This window comes from Falco peregrinus, chromosome 2 (assembly GCF_023634155.1).
Source record: "Falco peregrinus isolate bFalPer1 chromosome 2, bFalPer1.pri, whole genome shotgun sequence".
NCBI lineage: Eukaryota > Metazoa > Chordata > Aves > Falconiformes > Falconidae > Falco > Falco peregrinus.
In genome coordinates, this window is record NC_073722.1 from 5,676,812 (window position 1) to 5,701,422 (window position 24,611).

The following is a 24,611-nucleotide window of genomic DNA, read 5'->3' on the forward strand; positions in this document are numbered from 1 at the left end:
CTCTTACTGGTTTTTACTGTCATTCCTAGAGATTACAGCTGAGGCTTTGATCGTCTCTGCAGGTATCCTAAGGCCTGTCACTCTTGAAGCCATGCAACAGGAAAACTGCTGCAAGGAGAAAATGCCTGCCTGCACTTCTTTTTTAGAAAAAAATTGAAACGTTAATGTAGTGTATGCAGTGTTGGAGAGGCGTTACGTGTACACACACTCGTGTGGTACTCTAGGAGTTAAAAATTACCTTTTTTTATGCTTTTGAGGTTGCTACACCAGTTTTCAGGCCTATGCTATGTGATTCACTTGTTACCTATTCTTTATCGTCTGCTGAAAATTAATGTTTATTTTTAAAATGCCTTTTTCCAGATTAAGTAGAGCATTAATTAGCCAGTGTGAGGAACAGAGTGCATTATTCTACTGCAGCTTTCCATCATGTCAAAAACTCATTACCAGATGTAGAGATCATAAACAAACACACATGGCTGCTGCATGTAAATCTTCCACAGGATAAATTACTGCTGATCTCTTGTGATTAGATCTCTTTGTCTTCCAACTCATTCATACACTTTCAACCATGGAGAATATTGAGGTGCGAATAACTCACAAAGCAATCTACAGGAGAGCATTAACTTTCCATATTTGTTAAATATATTTCAATCTGGATTTTTTGCCCATGGTCTAGGCTACTCTTTTTTTTTTTTTTTTTTTTTTACTTGAAGGAGTAGTTGCATAGTCAAAATCTTCCTTCAGATTTGGTATTTGCTTCTGTAAGGTCTATAGCAGGGTGTACAAACAGTCTTCCCAAAGCCACAAAAAGATGGTGCTATGGAAATCAATCTGAAATTATTAGGCCAAAGTCTTTGCTGGCATAATACCCAGGGGAGTTGTGCCAACAGATAACTTTGCCCGAGGATAAATAAACCTAATGAAAGCCAGAAACTGCTAATTTAGGACACAATCCTGCCTGTTACTGGGGAATTAGATCCCACTACAGTAATTCCCATGGCAGTCCCTGGGACCAGTCCCTGCTATGCCAGGTACTGGTTGGTACCTGTCACCCTCTGCTACCTGTGGGCAGAACGGGGTGGCAGGGACCCACGTGCAGAGACCAGCTCCCAGCAAGGGGGTGTCCTGGAGCTGCTGGAGACGGGCACATCAGGCTTGCACATGCCAGCCATGTGTCCCCGCTGCATTCCTCTGTGCCTGTTTCAAGTATATATTAACACTTGTTCAGCTTTGGGTCAGTCTTGTGCGCCCCGTTATCAGAAGAGACATTAGAGGCAATATCCTGTGCTTAAATAATTAACAGTTGCAGCAGATGGTGACAACCTCAAAGTCACTGTAGATTGCAGGTCCTGTTTTTTTTCCAGTAGGCAGATGATAAGATTTTAAATACAAATGAGAACCTGTATAAAGGAGACACATGCACAGACATTGCTATACAGGATCTAACGAACTGGAGCCTGTCCCAGGGAGCTAATAATGGTCCGTGAGGTTTAGGATGTGAATGAGCACCGATCCCAGGAAGGCAAGCCATTCTGGGTGACAGCAGAGCTTGCTAGGTGCTGAAAAACGACATCAGTGATAGAGCCAAGACCTGTAATCCTATGTTCAGTCCATTAGAAAAGGGATAGTCAAATGGCTGACTCCTGTTCGGAGCAACTGTTGCTTAACCCCAGCAGGATCCCCAGTGTGTAATGTCCCCTGCACTCCAGCAGAAGAGCCCGTATTTTGTACCCCTCTCCCAACCTCTCCGAGAGCACCAGCTGCACACTGCCTGAGCTGCTGACCATTCCAGCCCAGCAGCCGTAGCAAAATGATCCAGCAGGGGTGAATAGACTTGTACCAGACCTTCATGTTTTTTCCTATTCTCCTTTTACTGGAGACATCAATATTAAAAAAAAAAAAATAGGTAGAAACACTTAGTGACTAACTGTTTCATTGCCTACTTTCTCTTGTCTTCTGGCTCTTGGTGGAAGGCCCTGGCTTTCTGTGTCGAGTATTTAACAAGCTTAGATGTGAAATGCAGAGGGTTTACACCTTGGGAACAGAGGATTTGGGTGGCTGTGGAAATTAAGTGTGGTAGTTTGTAGAAGATCTTTATGTTACATACGTACTCCGCAGGACTTCGGGAACCCAGGATACTACTGCTTCTGATAGGTGCTTTGTACTTAATAACCTAGCTGTAACTAATTTAACTATTTAATGTTAATGCTGTGTTTAAGATATTAAGCACCAAAGAAATGTGACTGGTAATAATCTCAACTCCTTTCTGTTACCAGCGCATGTATTTTAGCATTCAGAAATTAATTGATTAAATCCTGCACTAGAAACTGTCTCTCATTCTCATAATGGGTATTACTGAGACAAAGTTTTGCAGAACCAGTAAGTACCATCATCTTAAAGTCAAACAATTTCTTGTTTGTTGATTAAGCATGTTCTGCTCATTGATTTATAGTTTCCATTTAGCTTCTCATTACTGGAAACAGATAAGTGTTTTGGAATGTATTAAAGCATGTGCTTTGCTTCAGTCATATTTACTGACGTCAGGGGAACCCGAAGCAGATGCCTGAGTGCTTTCAGGGATGCTTCCTTGAAACAAGGAGGGAGGAAAAGAGAGAAGTCCCTCCTTCCCTTTTTGGCTCTCCTCTTTTCATGTGTGAGTAACATATTGCATGTCTGGTTTTATTTAAATTCAAGGATGGCAAACAACCACATTCTGTGAAAACTTCCTACTTCTTCCCATCCTTCTTTATGGTTTGTTTTTTTCTTCTTGTTATTGATATTTGGTAACCTGCAGAGACAAAGTGATGTGAAACTTGGAGGTCTTTACAGAGGAGTTTATTCTAGTAGTGTTTGTATAAAGCCCTGTGGTCCCGCTAAAGCCCCCTAGTTCCTTTGCTTGGTTTGCTTTTTTAAACACAGCCTTAGCATGGGCTAATGCTTTGTTTGCAGGGGGGGTCTGTTAGGAGAGAGGAAGCAGGGAGATGGATAGGAAGGAATCACCCAGCTCATGACAGTTGATTGAATTGCCTCTTTATACTGAAATAGCATTCCTGAAGTCTATTCTAACCTCGCTCTGTTCTAGGCTCTCATGAAATACACAGACACTTGTGGGTAGACTACAAGTCCATGAATCCAGTAACCTGTTGGTTCTTCTGAATCAAGTGTGCTTAATGAATTTGTATCCTGAGATTTAAATGGCAGTAGCACTCATTACATACTTTAAAATAACTCTACCAATGAAGAGTATATATACAGACTTGACTTTTTAAAGTTTGGTGGTTTTTTTAACAGTAAAGCATTTCCTGACGTGTTTGCAACAGCTAGGCAGGATGTTTGTTGAATTAGCATGTATATGTAACTGTTGCGTGGTTATCCCTACTTTGCCATCTACTCAGTGTTGTGACAGACCAAACAACTGCTAAATGGCAGCATTGAAAATAATTTTCCTGGTTTCCCAGGGAAGTGTAAAGACTATACTCTTCTGCCATCTAAGTTTAAGGGCTGTTTGCATTGCATCTCAAATATCCTGTATCTTTCAAAGGTGAAGAGAGGAAGATTTTGTAAATAGCCAAGAGTGTACTTAGTTGTATCATTAACAGCTGAATGCCACATCTTTTTCTCTCCATCAAAGTTTGGGTTATGCAAACAGGGTTATGTTGACCCTAATTATGAAGTCTAGTAAACGACCTGAGATTTCAAACTCACTCTTCTGTGTGTGAAAATGTCGGCATAAACTTGTGCTGAAGCCATGTAAACTTGTCAGGATCTTCTTTTAATAGAAAAATCATATTACAAAATACATCTGTTCCCATTAGTTTTAAGAAATGCCTTGTGGCAATTAAAGCAATCGCTTGCTTAGAAAATAATACCAGGGAAATATCTAACACATATTTAATGGTTTTTTCCCCTTCCAGATATATACTGTGTTAAAGAGAAGGATCAGCAGTCCATCAGTAGTACATAAATTAAGAAGTCCCTTGGTGGCCAACTTAATAATCTAAGTAGTATGTATTAGCTAAAGGAGAATTGGAAAGTAGCACGTACGTTTACTGCATGGCTGACTTGCTGACTTGATGTAAAGGTTGTCAGGCAGTACTTACTGATAAATCTTGCAAACTGAAAAAAACCCTGATAAGATTGCCATGACATGACAAATGCCAGCTATAAATAGATGTTTGACTTCCTGCTCATCTCTTCCTTCTCCTGCCCTTCGTCCTCCGCTCTGGTGTAACAGACTGCCAGTGCTGTGCAGCTCCCCCAGGTGAAGGTCAGCTCTTGATATATTTTTGATCATCGTGTAAAGTTCTCCTGTTAGTATGTGGTCCCCTTTTTAACCTCTTTGCAGATTCCCCCGATTATCCCAAATCACTTTCACATGGAGCTGAGGTTAAGCTTTATTTCTCTTGGCTTGTCCCTTCTGTAGCAGACACTTCATCTTCACTTTGAAAGGACAAAGTGATGTTCAGCTGCCTGGGCCTGCGCCCAGCATTTGATTTATACATTATTTAATTTCCTTTAGAAAATTGGAAGCAGAACTTTAGGAGTGGAAGTCAGTCCTTTTCATTTGTTTAAGGATCTTTTAGGGCTAATATAATCATCGATAGTAGATGTCAGCATGATTAGGGTGACTTAAGGTAAAGCAAAGAAAATTGAATACCAGGGGAAATTCTTTCATAGTGGAAAGGGTGCCAAGATTTATAGCTGTGCACAACATCTGTGGGTTATGAATTGTGGCATTAAAAAACAAAAATGGAAAATCATTGGGCTTTTGAGTGACATGTTGAAGACACCTGCCTCCCCTTACTGCACAGCAGGCTGGGGCAAGAAAGGTTTGCACCCTTTGTGTTACATTTGCAATTGTTTCTTGGGCTGTGGTGCTCGCTGGAACTTAATTCAACCAAGTAACTAATTCTGCAGAAATTCTTCAGTTAGTCCGGAGGTTTTCATTTGGGCTGACTCTGCATTCACTTCTGCAATTAGGTCTGCACATGCAGTGAAGTGACTGCCAAGACAATTTGAAAATTTGTCATGCAGTAGAGTCAGGAAATTAAAAATTAACTCTGGAAAGGACATCATATAATATTTGGCAGTGTAGTTTGAATACTGTGTCCACTGAGGGGTGGAAGGTCCTCCTCTTACCAAAAAAGAAAAGAAGTATGAAAGTTGAAATATGTCTTCCATGGGATTTTGAATGATCCACAGCTGAGGGAAATATCAGAAGGGGAGAGGCCTTTGGCATACATATGCTTATGGATACAAGATGACTTATTTGTGGCCTTTAATTTAGCAAAATAGCATTTAATGATGGACCGTGACAGTCCCGCGTTGTTGCAGGGCTCTGTGGTGCTGTGGCTGCTGTTCCCGATGTGGTTATGTTGGCAAGGGTGGGGAGGACGTTGGTGCTGGAGTGTGGCGGTGACACTGCGCCCATTACCAAGTCTCTTAGAGTTAGTATTTGATTTTTAAGTCATAACTGCACTCGGTAAGTAGGAGATGCACATTACAGCACGAGCGAGTCTTTCTGCATTACAGCTGTGCTGTACAACCTGCACTTTCTGCTGCAGCCCATGAACACAGAGATGAGGCACTTTCCTATGTACCCTTTGGGCTAAGACAAGCGCCTTCACAAATTTGGGCTGCTGAGGTAAATTAACGGTTGTGTGGCATCACACGGATGAAAGGAAGCAACGAAATCCAGCTTCCCCATGACATTTCTTGCACTTCAAACTTGCCCGTACCACACAAAGCAAACAATCGATATCACAAAGTCTTCCAGATAGTACGAAAAATATTAGATTTGATATCAAGTAGGAAATGTTAAGAACATCTCCTGATCTGTACAGTACTGAATAATTACAAAGCAGAGAGAAAATACTGTTGTGTTTTGGTTCAGTATGGATACCAGTGCTTCTGTGGTAGCGTCCTGTATGTGCCATCTTCATTCTAAAATCATCTTTTACTGTGTTTGGAGAGAGGCACACTTGCTGTCCCAGTCCTCCTAGCGTCTGTGCATCTGACATAAAATGAGTAAACTTAATACACTTTCTCACGCTTTCTCATGCACACAGGCAATTCCTGAGCAAATCTTATGAACGGATCTCTTGACAAGGGGCTAGGGACAATATCAGTTGTAGAAATCTGTGCTAGGAAGGCAGAGCAGTGTGAGCTAAAGACAGTGTCGGTGTTGCCCGCTAATTAAGGTGTCCTTTATTTTCTGCCTTTTCCACTCATGGCCACTTGGCCCGCGCTGTTGGATGCTGTCATCTTTAGCATCCTCCTCTACAGTCTGCACTGTGCAAAGTGGACTGCTAAGTGATTTCTGAGCCTGCTAGATAGGCTAGAATGGCATTGAGAAAGAGCAGTTGTGCTTTATTGTGTAATTGTATGACTTGGCCGCACGATTCAGCGTAGTGAAATATTTATGGAATTTCATGAGAAGGCATCCTTATGCTACAGGCTCTATCAAGAGGAGTGCATCCGCAGCACAGAGGACCAGATGATCTTTTCCTGTGTGTTCACCCAGCTTCCCCCATAAAAGACTGCTAGATAATTGGAAGATCCATGCTTGCATATTTCTTGTGCAGAGGCTTGCAGCACAGGCTAAGACTGCTTTTTGACTTACTTTTCAGGCTACAGATTTGAGAGCTGGCTGGGATCTGTACAACCCACAGTACTGGTATTTTTTTCTCCTTTTCTCCTTCCTCTCTTCCACCAAAAGCCCTACCAGCCCAAGGGTCCTGTCTGACTTTCCCGTTGCTCTCCGTAATAGTTGTTCCCTTCGTCTTTCTTTCCTCCTTTTTCTTGGTAGCCGTTTGGACAAAGAGAGCTGATAAGATGCCTTTCTGTAGTGGTAGAAACCACGGGGAACAGAATCTTTTCTCTGGCAGAGTTTACGCTCTGTAGGGAAAACAGCCACATAGCAAGAGGCACGCTCCTGCAGGAAACCTTCCAGTAACTTCAGTTTGTAACTGTCCCTCAAACCTGGGGAGCACTTCAGTTGCACAGGTCAGTCCTGTTGCTGGTTGCATTAGCATTTCTTGGTGGCTTTTGAGGGTTTTTTAGCTTTGGTCCTTAGTTCTGTTATAGTTGACCTTTCTCAGCTCACTCTTTTGGCATCCTCTGCTGTGCTACAGCTATAGCAGCTCCTTCGGGCATCATTCCCTCCCTCCTTGGTCTCAGCCTCTGCAGTGGTGTTAGATGCTATCCTCGCAAATCTTCCCGTTTCCGGGAAAGGTGGGAGACACCTGGCATTATCTCAGTGACTGCGAGAACAGTAATGCTGTATGCAACAGCGTCTGCAGACAGCCTCCCTCAAATGTTAAGCACCTACCTAACGGCTGTGATCACTCTCACCTCCCTGTGTCACTGCTGGGAAAAGGTAGGTGACTCTCTGCAGGGCTTGGGTGGCCTGGGGGGCTTCCTGGGGTCTTTCAGATTCGTGCCTCCTGTGCAGGGGGCCCAGAGCTACTGTGCTTTAAGATGTGAGCACAAAGGCAAGGGCTTGAAGTGAGGGACATTGCATCTAGAGCACTGTGGCCAAGGACAGCAAATGTCACAGAGCTGGAGGGGCGGCCCTCATAGCTGAACACTAGTAAGCATAAATTTCATAAATTTCTGGCCTTAAATTGTTTTGAGTAGCATGCCAGTCTGCAACTTTCTGGAAGCTGAAGTGCTGTTAACATTAAAAAGCAAGCTGCATGCAACCTGGAGGGAAGGGAAGGGAGCCTCCCCTGCTTTCTCCTATGCATACTAGCAAAAAATGTTGAGCATAAGTTTTGAATGTAAAACGTCTTTGTTAAGTGAAGAAAAATGCAAGTGACCCATTTTCGAAGTCTTCGTAGTGCTCGAAATCTGCATTACATTGTCTTGCCTAGACAAGGAAGGAGGGGGAGAAAACCCAAGAGACTAAGGAGGTTTTCATAATGACATGGCACAAAGTGAGAAGGCATTTACAAGTATGAAAGAGAAGAAATGGGGGAAATTGCTACGTTGGATCTGTTATCCACGGAGTAGCAGATCCGGTTATCTAGAATACTGAAGTGACTTTCAGACATGACGTGGATTCCGTTTTCTCAGCTGCAAGAGGGCACTCAAATGACAAGTTTTAATGTTAACCATGCAAAATCAGATACCTTGTTAATCTGATCACTCGTAACTTTTCACTGAAGATAGGTGACAGCTCTGGCTACAGGTTCTTACATTTGGGCATTTCTCCTTATGCTGCCTCGCTCTGTTCTTTGGCTTGTTGCCAGAGTGATGGGGGGCAACTATACTGGTGACAGGCTGTTCCACTTGTGAGGGAGCTGGTACTTTGGGATGGTGCTATGAATCCCTCATAGCAGGCACTCAGTGATTCACTGGGCTGGCTAATTTTAGACCAGAAGCAGTGGCTCGCACTTCCCTACGGACTATATGCAGTAGACACAACAGGGATACACCTGAGATGTGTTGTTTGAAGCTTTTATTGAAACTGAAAGTGATTAGCAGATACGCTGTTATTGACAATATAATTTTATTGTTTTTTGACTGAATAACTCAAAATACTGGTTTTTTTTTAAAGCATGCAAATCTTAAAGCCAATAGACAGAGGGATGTCAAGTGAGAACATCAAGATCCTTACGGGAAACATGGGGGCTGCCCGCCTGAAAGGACTATCCAAAAGGCTGCCTGCACCAGTGAATTCCTTTCTATATGTCAGGCATATACTTTTCTTAATTAGATGAATCTTGCATAGGCTTTTGGATTGGCAGATGAGTGACAAGAAGTTGCACAAGTGAAAGCATTTGTATTTAGGATCAATACGTCCCTAAGCTTCGGTGTGCGTTAAACCTGCTTTCTGCTGCAGTCTCATCCTTTTCCATGCCTTCAGAGCCTTCCTCCCTTGCCTGCCTTCCTGCCTGTGTCCTGGGTGAGCCAGTTCAGGGTGCTAAACCAGTAAAAACTACTCCCTTCTGTGTTGATGAATTAGGTTCCTGCTGGTTAGCATTTGGAACAAGCTCATCAAGGGACCAGATGAAAAGAGGTGTTGAGCCGTGCATCGCTGGTTTAGACTGACTGTTGGGAAGACAGGTCACACTGTCATGTTTGTTTTAATGCTATGTTATTGATTTTCTATTCCATTAAAATATACCCCTTACATAAATCCTTAACTCAAGGTAACTGTTGATACGCTGCTTTTCTGGTTTCTTATATTATTTTTTTTTTCTTGCTATAAATACTTTTCTTTTCTTGCACAAGCACAACTTGCGTTAAAACTTAAAGTTCTTTACCAGCCTTTTTGTTGCCTTCTTTAGGAGTAATAGCTGTACATGGAGGCATCTAGCTGTGTCTTAACAGCATTGCTTTCTAGTTCTGACTGTCTTCCAAGCCGTATTCTGCCTCGCCGGAACACAGGCGTGCAGTAGTCCTCCTCCCTGAATTTCCTGGGAAACATGAGCAGCTGGGTACCGGGGAAGCTCCAAGAGGTAAACTTAGAAACAGTTTGAAATTCCTCTAGCATTCTGCCAAGGAAATAGATACTCCACAGGAGACATCTCACACCTTCCAGAAACGGAGAACCCAATAAAGAAAAGCCAGAGAGCTTCCATTAAGGGCATTCTTCATCTTGCAATCTAAAGGCCCTACAGAACATATGTCTTTTCTCACTCCCTGCCTCAACTCGGGATGTATATGCATGTGTAAATAGCCATACAGAGACCCAGGAAGGAGGCATCTCTTTTTCTGGCTATCATGGGATTTGTATGCTTTCTGTCCAAACTGATAGAAACACTAAGCTTCCAGAAGATTTGCTAGACTTCCTGGCCATCATTTTTAACTGAGCTTGTTTGCTTTTACGATATTGTGTTAGGGTATCTGAAACGTAGGTAACTACAGATCCAGTTGCCAGTAACCTGCTATGCAAGATCCAAATCAGAGACAGTATTTGCCATAGCTCCAAAGACAGGATGAAAGGGAGGGCTTAAATAAACCCATGAAAAAAGAATTTTTGACTTTGCTTTTTGCTGGGTGGATTCAAAAGTTTAGGGCTCTAGCAATCTTTAAATGGTGATATAATGTAATAGAAATGCTGCTGGAGCTGAAAGGAGTTGAAAGACAGTTCTAGACTGGCTGTGCTCTATTAAGGAAAAAAAAATATTTTTAAGGAAGGGAGGGCACTTCTCCCGATTTTGCAGAATTGCTTTTATTTGGTTTGTTTTGATAGGAGTCTAAGGCCGCTGTTATTCTCCCAGGTTAAACTTGAGAAAGGAATTACTGGTTTGAGAAACAAAAGCGTGGATTATTTTTCAGTGCAAGAAATAGAGAGTATGCTGAACGTATCGCCCAACCTCATATCTGTCTGCTTCAAAATCTGAAAAGGAAGCAAGCAAATACAACAACTACTTAATACCTACGCTATGATAGGCTTCATAAGGTGGAAGCTGCCAAATCTGTTTTGCAGTTTTTTCTTTTGTTTTGTTTTTCTAGAGAGAAACTCATGACAGCTACAGCTAATGGTGTCCTCCAAGTCTTCTGGTTTAAAATTTTTATTTGCTTAATTCAATCTGTCTTGCTAGCGGCATTCGGCAAAACAGCATTGGCTCTGTGTACAGGTCCTCTGTAGTAACAGCATACTGTGAGTGAGAATGCAGTATTCTGTTAATTACTTTTAATTAAAATGAGTGCGCGCGCACACACACACACACACATAGAAAGGCTCTGTTTTTCTAGTGGCTTGGCTTCCTTTTCCTCATTGAAGGGAAGAAGTTAAACTTTCTCATTAAATGTTTATATAAAAATGAAATAATTCTGAGGTTAACCAGAAATGCAGCTTAATCTTGTATAGAAACATGTGTGTGATTTTTATTTTTTTTTTTTAGTTGCACAAATATAGCTGAAACTTGAAGTTGGCAGAGAGTACTGTTTAAAAATATTTAGTCCTAGCATGTAAAAACTCGTTTTGTTACGGAATTCCTTTGTGAAAGGTGTAGCTACGCCATGTCTTTGCCAAAGTGATGGGAGCCATATCGACAGAGTGCGTTTTGGAAAATAGCTGCATTTTGGGCTTGTAGTTACAAAAGTTAAATTGGAATTTACATGTTTTATATATTGCTTGGAAGGATACCACATCCAGTAATATTTTTTAAGAGAGTGGAAAGAAGAAAAAAGAAAGCTTGCAGATGGAGTCAAAGCTTTGCTCTGTTAGAACATGTCAGGATGAGCAGAGGTATGTGTGATGACACTTCACATGTACCACTGAAGGCTCTGGTTTATTCTCCTTAGCTGTCATCATGTGCTATAGTTATGATACATATGCTTAATTTTGGCTACATACCTCATCTTTCCCTTCTCTGGGCGTGTTCAAGCTTTGTAGAATAAGAGCTACTGATACATGCGATACCGTCTGCTGCACAGGCACAACCTGCACTCAGTTTTTGGTACTGAAAGAGGAATTAAATGCAGCATTTTGTGGTCACTGCTGTCTTGTAAATTGTTGCTATGATGCCGCTGTCCCACAAGAGCAACTGGCCAGCTGTCTGGCTCAGCCATGCCAGGCTCTTTGGCACCAGGTGACCACAGCAGGTAGCTGAGGTGAATCTGGAGCTTGGCCCTTCCAGCTGAGACCGGGAGGAGAGGGCAGAAGGAGGATTTGGTCTCTTCTGCAGCCCCCGAAGGCAGCTGTGGCTGCCACGGTAAAAGCTGAGTGGGAACCATCATCCTGGTCAGACCAGGTGTGTGCAGGTGGCACAACCACTTTATATCCCTGTGCAGCACTTCAGGTAAGCTGTGAGCACCCACATGCATGGTCACGTGCACACCACTCTGCAGAATTACACAAATAAGCAAACTGTAGATTAAATAGTGAAGATGTGGGCCAATCTGTTCCGAACTAAGTTCACTTAACAGACATCATTAATAGAGCTGGTTTTGTTCGATTACATTTTCTTAACAACTTCTCCTAAATCAGGGACAGCAGGGCTTGTTTGCCCAGACTGTTGGATCAGTAGATATCACAAGACAGACATAATACCTGTCCTTTTTATCTACTGTTGGATCAGTAGATACCACGAGATAGACGTAATACCTGTCCTTTTTATTTAAGAATTGCAAAGGTGCAGCTTCATAACTACAGACGTGTTTTAAAGTAGGCTATCCAATGTCTGCTCATATTGAATGTCTCTTTAGTAAACAAGGAAGAAAGAAGTCTTATCTTTTTATTAAAAAATATATTTAATTATAGGATATCATTGCAGAGGATGGCTGCAATGTGAGTAGGGACTCATCTGTTCCGAGGCAGTGTTTGTGAATACAGAACCATATAGATGTATGCACTTTAACTTGAGGAAAACTAATAACATAAAACACAGTTGCTTAGAGATCAAGGAAGCCTCTGTCTCACTGAGGCACTTGTGTGGCCTGTGAGTGCCTCGCATACTTGAGTTAGGAAAGTTTTATAGAGCGACAATCATGTGTTAAGTAAATTCACTCCAAAGCTCCAGTGGTAGGTACAGTATATGAATCTGAGGAATGAATGGATACTGTATGAAAAGCATTATGCTAATATACTTTATCATTTTTGGGTTAGAATAGATTCTTTTCCATTTGCAAAATGCCCAAACGTATAATCCCTCCCATTTACATGTGGAGATCATAGAACTGAGCAGAATGAAGGGCTACACATACAACGGGCAGTTCTTTGTCTTTCAAAGATTAGATCAAAATTTATCACAGGGTGATCAATTAATTCATAGTATTGGAAACTTTATCTTCTAAACAGAACAAGTTTTGTAGTGGTCTGTAAGAATTTATTTTCTCAGAGAAGAGAAAATGTCATGTTACCTTATATTTCCCTGTTTTACACATGAAACAGGAAAGTTGAAACACGAGAGTACTAGATTTAAGCTGTTTTGAAAAACCTGCACCTGTCACCAATTAAAAGCCCCTCCGTTTAGCTCATTTTAAAGCAAAAATGGTATTTGTGACATCTTAAAGTAGTATTTTTATCTTTAAAAGTATGATGTTGTACAAAAGCGTTCCGTGGGGCACGTTTCTAGCGCAGCCGGCACTGTGCTGCTACCTGAGCTGGTGCAGACAGACGGCCGTGTGCAGCAGCAGCAGCGCAGGGATGCCAAAACAGGGGAAGCGAGCACAAAATGTCATGAGGCCATCCAGCAGCTCTCTTCTACTGAAGGAAGAGGCATCCCACTTGCTGTGCTCTCCACGCCTCCCGTGCCGACCGGTGCTTGTTGAATCCCCCTGTGAGCCCATCTCATTACCCCAGCAGCAAGCTAAGGCTTCTTTTTGCTTCCCCCCCGCCCCCCCCCCCCCCACCCACTTTTTTCTGGATTAGTTTTCCGATGGTCTGGTGCATTGAATCAGTTAATGAAAGGGCCAGCTTAGTGCCGGAGCCAGCACAAGAGAGGGGTGGGAGGCTGCAGCCAGCAGCGGGTGGTGCCTGCACAAAGGAGAAGGGGGAAAGAGGCTGCAGCATCCTGCACTTTGGGCAGGAGTGACCTGCCAGCGGTGGCAAAAACCTAGAGGTATTTACCATCTGTGCCCAGCGTCGCACTGAGCCTCATACAAATCCCGGGCGGAAAGTTGTGTGCTGCTGGAGTGACTGAATTGAGATATTTATGTGGATTTTAGAATACGGTCAGCAATCTCTTTCCCTGTTACTCCCTTTTAGCCTCTCTGCCTACCGTGCATCTTCTCCTGGTTTGCTTTCTGTTGTCGCTTTGGCAAGGAGTCTATGCCCACCTCTTTCTTCAATCAGGCGACAGCCCTGGGTCCTGAGAGCTCTCTGACTTCCCCAGTTTTGTGGGGATAAGGTTATTGCTCTCCGTAGAGCAGCTTCTGATGCAGGGGTAAGAGGAGGTGCCTGACACGGGTAGGAATTTCCCTGAGTGAGAAACAGATGCCCTGACCCAGGAGTTATTCACATCTTTTTAAAATGCCATGTATGAACCTTTTATCTCTCCTTAACAGAGTGGGAAAGCAAACTCCCCAAACCTATACACAATCCTCCTTTGCCGCTGCCTAGCAGGCGTGCACCGCATGGGCGCACAGCCTCGCAGGTAGTTTTCATCCAGGAAGCGCCACAATTTGCGCTATTCACAAACCGCAGGGTACTATTCTGTTTCCAGGCTCCTAATCCCTCTTACACACAATCCCTTACAACTTTAACTGGCGGGGTGGAGGAGCAAGTTAAAAAGGAAGGAAAAAGGAAAATGAAACACAATGTACAGCCAGCCAGTGGCTGCCAGTTACTGCGCACACAATCGACACCAGCTGCAGCCCAATTAAACCCGACATTCACAGGTGTTCCCAACAGACTCTGCACTAACAAAACCACTTTCTTGAAAATACCTAAGTCTTTAACACAGAAGCTCATTTCTTTTTTCCTTTTCTTTTTTTCTTTTTTTTTTTTTTTAAGATTCTTTAAAGCTATTTAGAGCACTTTAAATACAAAGAAGCTGAAAAGGACTTTCAGTCCACTAGGAGAGAGTTGGCGCTTAATGCCAGAATGGGGGAGAATCGGCCAAGCTGAATCAGCCAGTGTAACCATTGGTTTCGGGAGAAAGATGGGTTATGCTGAATGTTGTTTATTCAGGGGGACGGTAACTGGCACTGGGTATTTTATTGTTGCTGAGAGTGAAATGGGGAGGGAGGAAACGATTAGGTGTAAATCCTTTTCTTTTTGGGACTCATCATTGTTTGCACCATAGCTGTGAGCTTATGTGTGGTTTTGCTTATTACTGATCAGTCGGGGGGGGGGGGGGGGGAGGGGAGTGGTGTTGTTCAAATAGCAAGTTTTAGTTCTCCTTTCCTCCCAGCTCCCAGGATAACTTGATACAGTCACCTTTTTGACTTTGAAGTAGGATTCTAACTTAGTTGTTTATTTTCTGATGTTAAAGCACCCATTCCAATGATAAATCAGTCCTTTAAAAAAATGATAGTCTGTTTTAAATACGTGAATTCAAAATTATTTCTGTGTTGAGAGAGGACAGCAGACGTGCATGGGTCAGTAATTTGCTCTTATTCCATTGAAACTGAGAATCGTGTTTGTTAAACTTTCATTTATAATTATATTAGTAATCCAACTAGGGTATATTCTGCTACTCATAGATTCAATAGTATTCAGCCACACCTGGCTGGCTATTCATTTCTGCAATAACACCCCACACCTCAGTAGTTATTGCTTAATTACCTGGTGCCTGGTCTGTTGCTGCTTAATCACTGTTGTTTCTGACAATCACTTAATGTCTTCATTACTGCTTTCACACTCAATGACGAAAGCCACTCTATATTCAGATGCAGTTAAGAACATCTATTTTGTTCCTCAGTACTCTGAGCTGCGATTTTGCCTTTGGAACAGGTCTAGGACATTATTCCTATCCCTCATGACACATAGAGATCCAAAAGACTGCACTTTTTTTTATACTGAAAAGGTAAAAATGGTTACCCCTTGGATTTGTATTTGAAAATAATTAAGAAATGTCTTAAAACTGGCAGAGAGGCGATGTTAGTTCACAGCATTCATTTATAGAGATAGGCAGAAGCTATTCATGCTGATAAATGCAATGGAGAGAAAAGAAAATCACCAAGACTTCAAATTCATGAGTATACCACTGAATTTAGATATCGTCACTCGGGAAAAGATACCGGAGGCAGTGGGGATAATTTTCTGAGAAATATCTCAGCGCTGATGTGATGGCAAATACAATAACAGGAAAGGAATTGCAAGCCAGCCAGGAACATCGCTATGCCGTGGTACGGCTCCAGCCACGCCCTGCCAGGCTTCAGCCGCTCCACAGCAAGGGGATGGAACAGAACTGGTGAAGATGACATGGCAGGTGGGCTGAAGGATGGATAAGGTCTGCAGGAGCAGGGACCGAGTCACTGAGGACTCTTCAGCTTGCAAAGGCTTGGCTGAGAGGGGGTGAGGGAAAACTCCGTAAAATCATCGACAATACGGGAAGGTGGATGGGGAATAATGGATGAATCCCCGTTCTCAGTGAACTAGGAGGCACTTGGTTAAATTAGCAGTTTTAAGACAAAGAAAAGTGCTTTTTATACAGCGCGTGATGAGATAGCGGCACCTGTTACAGTATCCTGAATCACTTCCATTGTTGTCAAATGGCCCCTTCTGCTACCTTCCCCCTTGGCCTCAATTGTCCCAATCTATGTTGGTTTTTTAATCTAGGCAAAATTTATATTTGTAAACCCTTCAGTTGCTTGGTCTAGTAAGAAATGTCCTAATGTGACTGTGACAAGAAATACCTATGAAAACCCAGAAGACCTTAGGCCAATAATGCAGCAGATTTCACCAGATTAATTCACTCCCATTTCACTGTGGTTAGATTACTACTTGTGTTTGCTTTGCACGAGTAATTTAACTTTACTAGCAAGTGAGAACGCTTGTGAGGACTTTTTTTCTTTAAAGTTTGCATACTCGAATGAAGAAAAATAATCAAACTTGCCATGTCAAATCTCTTACCTCAGAAACCTGATACTCTGGGTTAGCCAAGGAATGGAAATAATGCCATGTGACTTGTGTGACCAGATGCGAGGACCCAAATTTTAAACACTGAGCCATAATGCCTGCTGTTTATTACTCCATAAAGTATACAAGATTTATTCCACAAAAATTTTGAGTGCAGCCAGGAAAAGAGAGGACAATAATTCATGCCTTAAAGTTTTTTTCCGCTTCCCTTAAAAGCAGATTAAATGTACCTGGGAAGCAAAAAAAAAAAAAACCACCCCAAAAAATCAGTTTTCTGGTGCGTCCTCATGTCTAATATATTTTCAGTTATCACAGAACTTATGGTTCAGTCTTCAAGAATAAAACAAAAAAATCCTTTGGAGGTTAATTGTCATCACTGTTACCGCTGTTACATCACTGTTACTTGGCAGAGAATAGACAAAATGTAAAAGCATCATCAGAAGTATGAGCTTATGGGCAAATTCCTCCTGAGCGTATCAGCGTACAAATAAAACAAGAAGTAAGACTGGCAGTGGGTGGTGTTCCTTCTTTTTTGGATCTGCCAACTTGACAGTCTTTCCTTCAGCTTCTCCTTCAGTAAAACGTACCAGCTCCTACCCAGTGAATGTCCTGTGCTGCAGCGATACCCTCCTTTGTCATTTCGGTGCTGTAGATCGGCGATGGTCTCTGTGAGCAGAACGGGCCAGTCAAAACCTGCTGTACTGCATTTTGGGGTTTTTAATAATGCTTGTTAAAACCCCCAGGTGGTCTCTTCCTCTTCATTTCGTGAACTCACCCTGAATGCAGTGTTTATCAAAAGAAAATGGACCCCTGCTTCAAAGACCAACACAGATTTAGAGTCCAGAACGCTTGGATCTGTTTTTCCATCAACGATGGGGGGTGGGGGTGGGGTGGTGCAGTTTGATCTTGCTTGGGTGTTTCTTCTTTGAGTGTCTTTAGGTTTGTGTTAGAGATAGGGAAATAGTCACACTGTCTACTTAGAGAAAATCCTGAACGGAAGGACCGAGATCCCTCTATTAACTTTCTAGATGATGTATTAATCTCTGCAAGAAGTTGGTGCACTGAATCTCAGCTACACTTCCACGCTTAACTGTCTCTGAAGTCCTGAAAAGCATTAACATGCATAACAGCAGTGTTTAGCTTCGCTGCTCATTAGAGCAGCACAGAACTAATAGTAATATTGTTGTAACTTGACAAAGCCATCTAAATCCATGCATGTTTTCTTCTGAAAGCTTCCTAAACATGCTGCTAAATCCTCTAAAAAGCTACTAAATGGCTTTGGCAACCATTAGCACAGCATAAGCGGGGGAACTCCTTTCAGTAAGTGAACAAACAGAGAAAATATGCTGAATAGCTGGACAAATGTGTTTCAGCTGGCTCTTTCATTTACAGATATAAGGGAGCAGTCAATATCAATCACTGTTTTCCCTGTTGCACTGGAAATCACAATATCTCTTTTCATTCCACAAGCTCTTTTCACCACAGTAATGTGTCTTTAGAGTGACACTGGCATCAGTCTGTTTCCGCTGTCTGAAGTCCGGAGAGCTTAAAAACACATTGCAGGGTATGAGACCTTAACCCTCCTCCCCTTCCACACATCCCTCCCCTTCTAGCCTTCCTTTCTGAATTAATTGCTTTTACTTCTTTCCCAGCGTAAAGCTGAGAAAGAAAAGTGTCTGGGAATATCTGCCTTTGCTCTTTGGAGACAGAAAAATGTGTCGCGGGTTGTTTGGGTTTTAATTTATCAGGTGTTGTGGGGAGTTTAACACAAGGTAATATGATTATCAAGTTAATTTGCAACATGCTGTGATATGAAATGTGTTACTGTGGTTTGAGTTTTGAGCTATATCCTGTTTCTTGGATGTCCTAATCACCTACAACCTCATTTATTAAAAAAAAAAATTGGAGAAACACTATCCTTATGAGTATCTTGCTTTTGGAGTAGGCTGATATTCTTGTGTTCGCTTTCTTCCTTTCAAGTAACGTATTTTATAATAATAATAATGCTATGTGTTTTGTTTTTTTATTGTTTCTTTGCAGATAACAGCAGTCTGTAGAGAAGCAGCCCTTTTAGCTCTTCAGGAAGACATACATGCCAAATCTATCATGGGACGGCACTTTCGCTACGCGCTGACTGTCGTGACCCCAAGAATTCCCGATTCATTAATCCAGTTTTATGCAGATTATCAGCAGCGAAGTGGACTGCACATGCTCTGAAAAGCAAATTAATGCGTGCCCCCATTCATGGTGTGAATAGCAAATTTCCTTTGTAAAGCTGTCAAAAGCCAAAGAATTTTGTATGGAGTGGAGTGTCCAAAGTTAACTGAAGGGCAGAGTCATCATAATAAATGCCTGTGTGGAAGTTTTGAGTGTAACTGATATCATCCAAAAATATATATTATACAGTTAATTATCAAATTCTGAATTTTTGGTGGATTCTTGGCCCTAAAGAGAGTAGCAACAAGTGACATTACCGTCTTCATTTGTTCCTGCCTTAACCACAGTTTAATCCCAGGGACCATCCCAGTGAGGCGCAGACCTAGGGAGCGGCCTCACTACAAAAAATGCTGAAAATTATTCTGAATCTTTTGATTTATGATCTCCAGAAAAGCTGCCAAACAGGCTTGCCGAACATCGAGCTTTCCGAGATAAAGCTAAGGCATCCCAACTGATTACAGCGAAACATTAATCTTTGGTCTTAAACAGCTCCTTTTTACACATACCGGAGAGTAGGCACCTTAAAAACTGTACATACATAAAAAATGTACATCGGGCTAACCTGAAACCACTGCCAGGCATCACTGGAAGATTTTTGGGTTTTGTTTGCTTCCGTCAAAATAAATAGGAATGTTGATAGGTAATTTAAAGCTGGCCATTTAAAATCCTAATGAATCCTAATTAACGAGTAAGAAAACCTCCTTGCAAAAACTGTTAGAAATGACCACAAAATAGTTCAGGGACAGATAAAATCTTTTCAGCCCATTTCTTCATAATATCATCTGTTGAAACGACAAGAGGTCCTTATGGGCTCTCTGCTCTTGCACTCAGTATGAAACGCAGTTAAGCAAATGCATTTTCAGCTTTTTTCCCCATAACAGAAAGACCGAGCCTTTCTATTCCAGACTGAAAAATAACGGGCAAGGTAAAGCAAAACCAGTACAAACCAGATTTCATATTAAAAAACCTGATTTTCAGTGGGTAGTTCTGTGTTTTCCTGGTGTTTTGCAGGTAAGTAGAAGAATTTACAGGTCAAAATTTTAGCCAAGTCCTGCTTTTACCTATTGAAGTAAAGAAGAAATTTAATTTCAGGCTTTATGTAAAGTTATTTTTTTTATTTGTTTATTGATGGTTCTGAAGACTTTTCTTTCTTGCAGTCATTTTATATGTATTCATAAACCAGTAATAATTCTGTAGAAATTTATATAATTTTATGAGAAATTTGTATAGAACTAAGAGAGATTTCTACTATATTTACTTATATTATCAATATGAAATTTAAAAAGTAATCTCTTGGCCTTGATTATGGCTTTTCTTTACTTAGTTCCACTCTGTGCACCATTTGTAGCTTTCAAACAGAAATCTACTGGTTTTAAACTACAACTTTTCTATTGCTTTTATTCTAACCTCCTCTTGCTGTAATTAGCATTTAATTTTACTGTGACTGAAAAGGATTAGAGGATGAGGAAAAGCATTTTCTTAATCGTTTACTTAGTTCATCTGATGTATGTGCAGGTTGTTTTTTTTTTTCATTGTTTGACTCTTTAGTAGTACAACAGACAGAGTGAATTAAGCAAATGATAAACTGGATAAGTTGCCTTGGGAATCAAGACTGAATTTGAAACTACTTTATCTTCCTTTTCTAAATTCTATATACTCTAACTTGAAGCTCAGGATGCAAGCCATTTATCATAAACATTACATTTTTGATGTTTCCAAAAATTAAATGCCATGCTGTTATCCCCTAGCACTTTCCCCCAGCATGTGTTCCCAAAGGAAGGAAAGAGAGACTGTGGTTTTTACTGCCAGTGATGAATTCTCTTTGTAATTTTGTATCCTAAGAATAGCACTATGTGATGCTCCAGATGAGTAGCAAAACTGGATTGCCAATTCCTTGGGAAGTGCTCAGATCCCTTGGGAGCCTGCACCAAGGTGTGAATCTGAACTGAGAGAGGCAGGTAGGAGCTGGATGGATGGATTCCTGTTGCCATCAGAGGGAATTTTGCACATTGAATTTTCGGACTTTAGAAGAGAATCCTGGCCTGTGACTGCTGTTTGTTCCTTGGGGGAAAAAAACATCCCTGCAAACATCCTCTCATCTGCGTGGTACCACATTTATCCATAGGGCACCAAATCTCTTGATACATACCTACGTGCCTGAAGTGATTTTGAATGTAGGAAGCTCCCCTTTGTATCGCTGGGATTGTGGAACTCGATTTTTCAAAAAGGAAGATACTCTTAAAAAAAAATAAGTTATGGCAAATTTTTGAAGTCCCTAGAAGGTTTCTGTTGCTCCCAAATATTCTGTCTGGTAAATTTGGCTAGTCTGATACCATTCAAAATCTTACTCCATCACAGATAAATTGAGATTTAAAGAAAGGTATGATGATTCCCCTTCTTGTCCATAATGACAGATCACTGTTATCACGGACCAGCAACTTGGAACCCTCTTATCAGAATTCTGGAAAATAACAAAAAATTCGGTCTGGGTCAAAGCACATCAGCAAGGTAGTCCTATCATAATCCATCCCGGTGAGCACTTTTGCACCCTCAGCCTCTCATTGGAACTTACTGATGAGGGCACTGTAGGACAGAGCACTTCCAAAGTATCTTCTGTTAGCCTGTCATCTGAATGAGTGGGGTTTAATTCAGAGCTGAACTTTTCACAGCGTGTTTTACTGAGCACATTGTGCCTTGGCACAGAATCAAATTGCCTGTACTGTGAAACCATATGAGCCTGAACACCTCTACGCTTCAGGGTAAATCAAAGATAAGGGTGTTCTTTCTTCTGCTGGGTTAATCAGGTTTATTGTTGTTTGGATGTTTACGTAAGATTTAATTTTAATAAAACGATAGAGGCTCAGCGAGCAGAAGAGAAGGCATCTGAGAACCACATCTCTCTCCCATCCTCTCTAACTTCTGAAGTGGTTCCTAGACGTATTTCTTTACTTTCCTTAGAAATACAGTCTTTTTCCTGCCTGCCATTATCTTTTGGAGCCAGTTTTTGGCCCAAATACTGCTTGAGTTGCAGAATTGCTAACATTAAATCAGTTTCAGGCACATTTTGTTTAAATACAAAGTTTAACTTTTTCCTCCAATAACAACGTCTTGCAAAATGGCATAAAATGTCTTTTGACAGGTTTGCCAAAAATGACCAGGAGAATATTTATGATCAAAATGCAAAAATGTCTTCACTGAACTTGAAAAAAGTTCAGTCCTGTGTTCTCCCTAATGCATAAAACAGATTTTCACTGCAAGTACAATATACAATTCCTAATGCTGGAAAAAGAATGAAGTTTATTGTGGATAGTTTTCCTACAGTCTGTAAATGAGAACAGAGCATGAGGTTTACTGAGTTCAGGTGCGAGGGTGAACATCAGGGACAGAGCAAAGATAATTTTCAAAGGTGGTTATTCAAAATGAATGTATTTGTCAGCCCTTTCAAATATCGTGTGCTTAAAGTTGACTGCTCTGGTTTGTGTATGCTGGCTCTTTCCTTTTAGTTTCTTTACTCATTTTTAATGTCAAAGTGTGGTTCTTCTCCTTCAGAAACTGGGCATATGCCAAACATAATGCTGCTGTAACTGAGCATCGGTCTAGTGCTGTGGGAAGGCTGTCTGTGGATGACGTTTCCCCTGTGAAGCAAACATCAAACTCTGTGCTGATGGGGTAAAGACAAAAACGAATTGTAAAGCCCCGTGTTTTGCCATGTACTGCCCAGTGAGCTGAAGTTAACTGATGGACATGGTTCATGGGCAGGAGAAGTGTCTTACTGCAGCAGGGAAGTGTCAGGGCTGTGGAGGAGAATGGCCCTTGAGGCTTTTGGTTGTTTCTGGCTCTCCCAGAGAAAGCAGTTGACTGGGTGGGTGAAACAGTATTACCAGTACTAGAAGCGCAAACATCTGGTGGTTGTGGTAGCTCAACATCTAGGTGGTAGCTAGGACCTGTGCCTCAACCTGCTCATGACCTATGTGATGGGGAGGTCCACTGCTTGGCCACCACTGACAAAGCCAGCACAGAAGGAGAGACAGGGTGAGGGAGGGTAGATCATCGGTGCATTTTTGCTACTCCAAAGGGACACATTGGCCACTGGACACAGGAGCCAGGTGGCCTATGTAAAGTTTTTTGTAGCTGCTCCGGCCTTTATCTTGAGGTCCCGGTCCATGCAGAGCTAGCCTGTAACAGAGTTGCATTTGGACAATTGGGTTTACCTTGTGACACCTTTGTGTTTGTATTTAATGTTGTTGTTATGGTTGTAGTCAGTTGCAATAATTTTTATCTGCTATGAACCTCAAAATCTTTTTTTTTTTTTTTGCTGATGCATTTTTCTTCCTTTGACATGGCAGAAAATACTGTAGGTGATCTAATGTGTGTGATTTAATAAAAAAAATTCCTAGAGAGTAGGTGCAAGAGGCATGCAGAATTGCAGTTGTAGTTGGTTGGGCATGTTTTGATTGGCAAATTAACATCTGGAAGACAAATATTTCAGCTGAAACCTACCCCTGATCTTGGGGTTTGTGTCTGCTCTTTCTGCAACTGCTACCTGTTCATTTATTAATCTTTTCTGTAGGAAAGTCAGCCACGCGTTTTCTCCAGGGCTTTATATGTTCTGTGTTAAATATTTTAAATGGTGTCATTCTTCCCTGCGGAAAGACAATAAATCCAATGACTCCAGAATCCTGATAGGAGAAGGAGACGTGTGTTTTCTCTGTTAACTAGCCCGCCAAGGGCCGGCCCGGTGAGGGGGAGAGCCCCGCTCTGTGTTTGCGTGGCAGGCCTCCAGCAAGAGCACAGGTGTTGCAAGAGAAGGCAATGGCAACCAGATGACATTCTTTCCCCTTGAACTAGTGTGGAGCCATTGCTCAGACAGATTACGGGTCCTTCCAACAAAATTCGAGGCTAGCACGTTGGCTGCATGTGCCTGTGTAAAACCCGTGGCCTTAAAGCTTGGATTCATCTAACCAAAAAGGGGGGGGGGGGGGCGGGGCAGAACTGCTCTCAGTTCCCTCAGCAGTCACCGGAGAGACACTACAAGCTGGTCCAGACTGTGATTTATCCCAGCTAAGAGCTGAACTACCTTTCTGGAGGTGCTAAAGGGGTAGCTGATGTCAAGAGATGCCACTAGGCACTTACCTAGAGAAAGCACCTAGAGGTAGGTGGAAGGAACTGAGCAGTAACTCTCAAAATATTGAGAAAAGTATTTTAGCAACTTGTGCAAATACATCCTGTTTGCATAAAGGGTTCTGGAAATGTGGCTGTGTGGCACGGCAGCGTGCTCTTAGCCACACAACCCCCTGGTTTTTTATCTCCTTTACTAACACAGAGGAGTTTTCACATCCTTTTTTGGTAAAGTAAATGGCTCTGCATCAGGAGAGTGTGGAAGGGGCTTTGATAACCTTCAAGGTGAAACACTTGTCAGCTCTCACTTTATTCAGGAACGGATTATCTGGGCTGTGGAATAATGAGGTCATGTCTTTCCTCCACACCGCTGGCAAGAGCTTCACATTTCACACAGGGGTAGCTGTTTACATCAAGCCTGCTCTGCTTAATGCCATTTAAAGCTACCCCCCTTCTCTGTCAGCGAGTTTTCCCCAAACTGAGGGTATGAAATGTTTTCATACAGCCTCATTTGCATCGTGTGTGAGGTATTTCCATGGTGCTTGGGTTGCTGTCTGAAGGGACGGTTCGGTTGGTTTGATGCCGCGGTGCGGGATGCGAGCAGCAGAGTGGCTTGGCGTGTGCTGCTGTGGCCGCGTACAGGCAGGAGCCGCTTATGAGGGCTGCAGAGCGGGGTTCGGTGCGGGGTGGACCAAAGCCATGTCACTTTTCAGGTGAGTGTCCCCGTAGTCAGCTTGCTGCGTCGCTGAGAATCTGAATCTGCAGCCGGAATGCAGAGCTGGTGCATGGAGAGTGG

The 24,611-nt window shown here is 42.1% G+C and overlaps 1 protein-coding gene across 2 annotated transcripts in view; it reads left to right on the plus strand.

Annotated features, from left to right (window-relative positions):
- Positions 1-23,374, plus strand: part of AFG2A (AFG2 AAA ATPase homolog A) — a 208,603-nt gene extending 185,229 nt beyond the window's left edge. Inside the window, exon 17 of one of the 2 annotated variants that reach the window (XR_008746125.1) lies at positions 18,521-18,658. Coding sequence is in view for 1 of the 2 variants with exons in the window: in XM_055797721.1 (XP_055653696.1) it covers positions 18,521-18,697 (177 nt within the window). In the remaining variant the exon portion in view is untranslated. Of the gene's footprint in view, positions 1-18,520 lie in introns of both variants that reach the window. The other variant, XM_055797721.1, reaches the window with a different exon arrangement.
- The last annotated feature ends 1,237 nt before the right edge of the window (positions 23,375-24,611 follow it).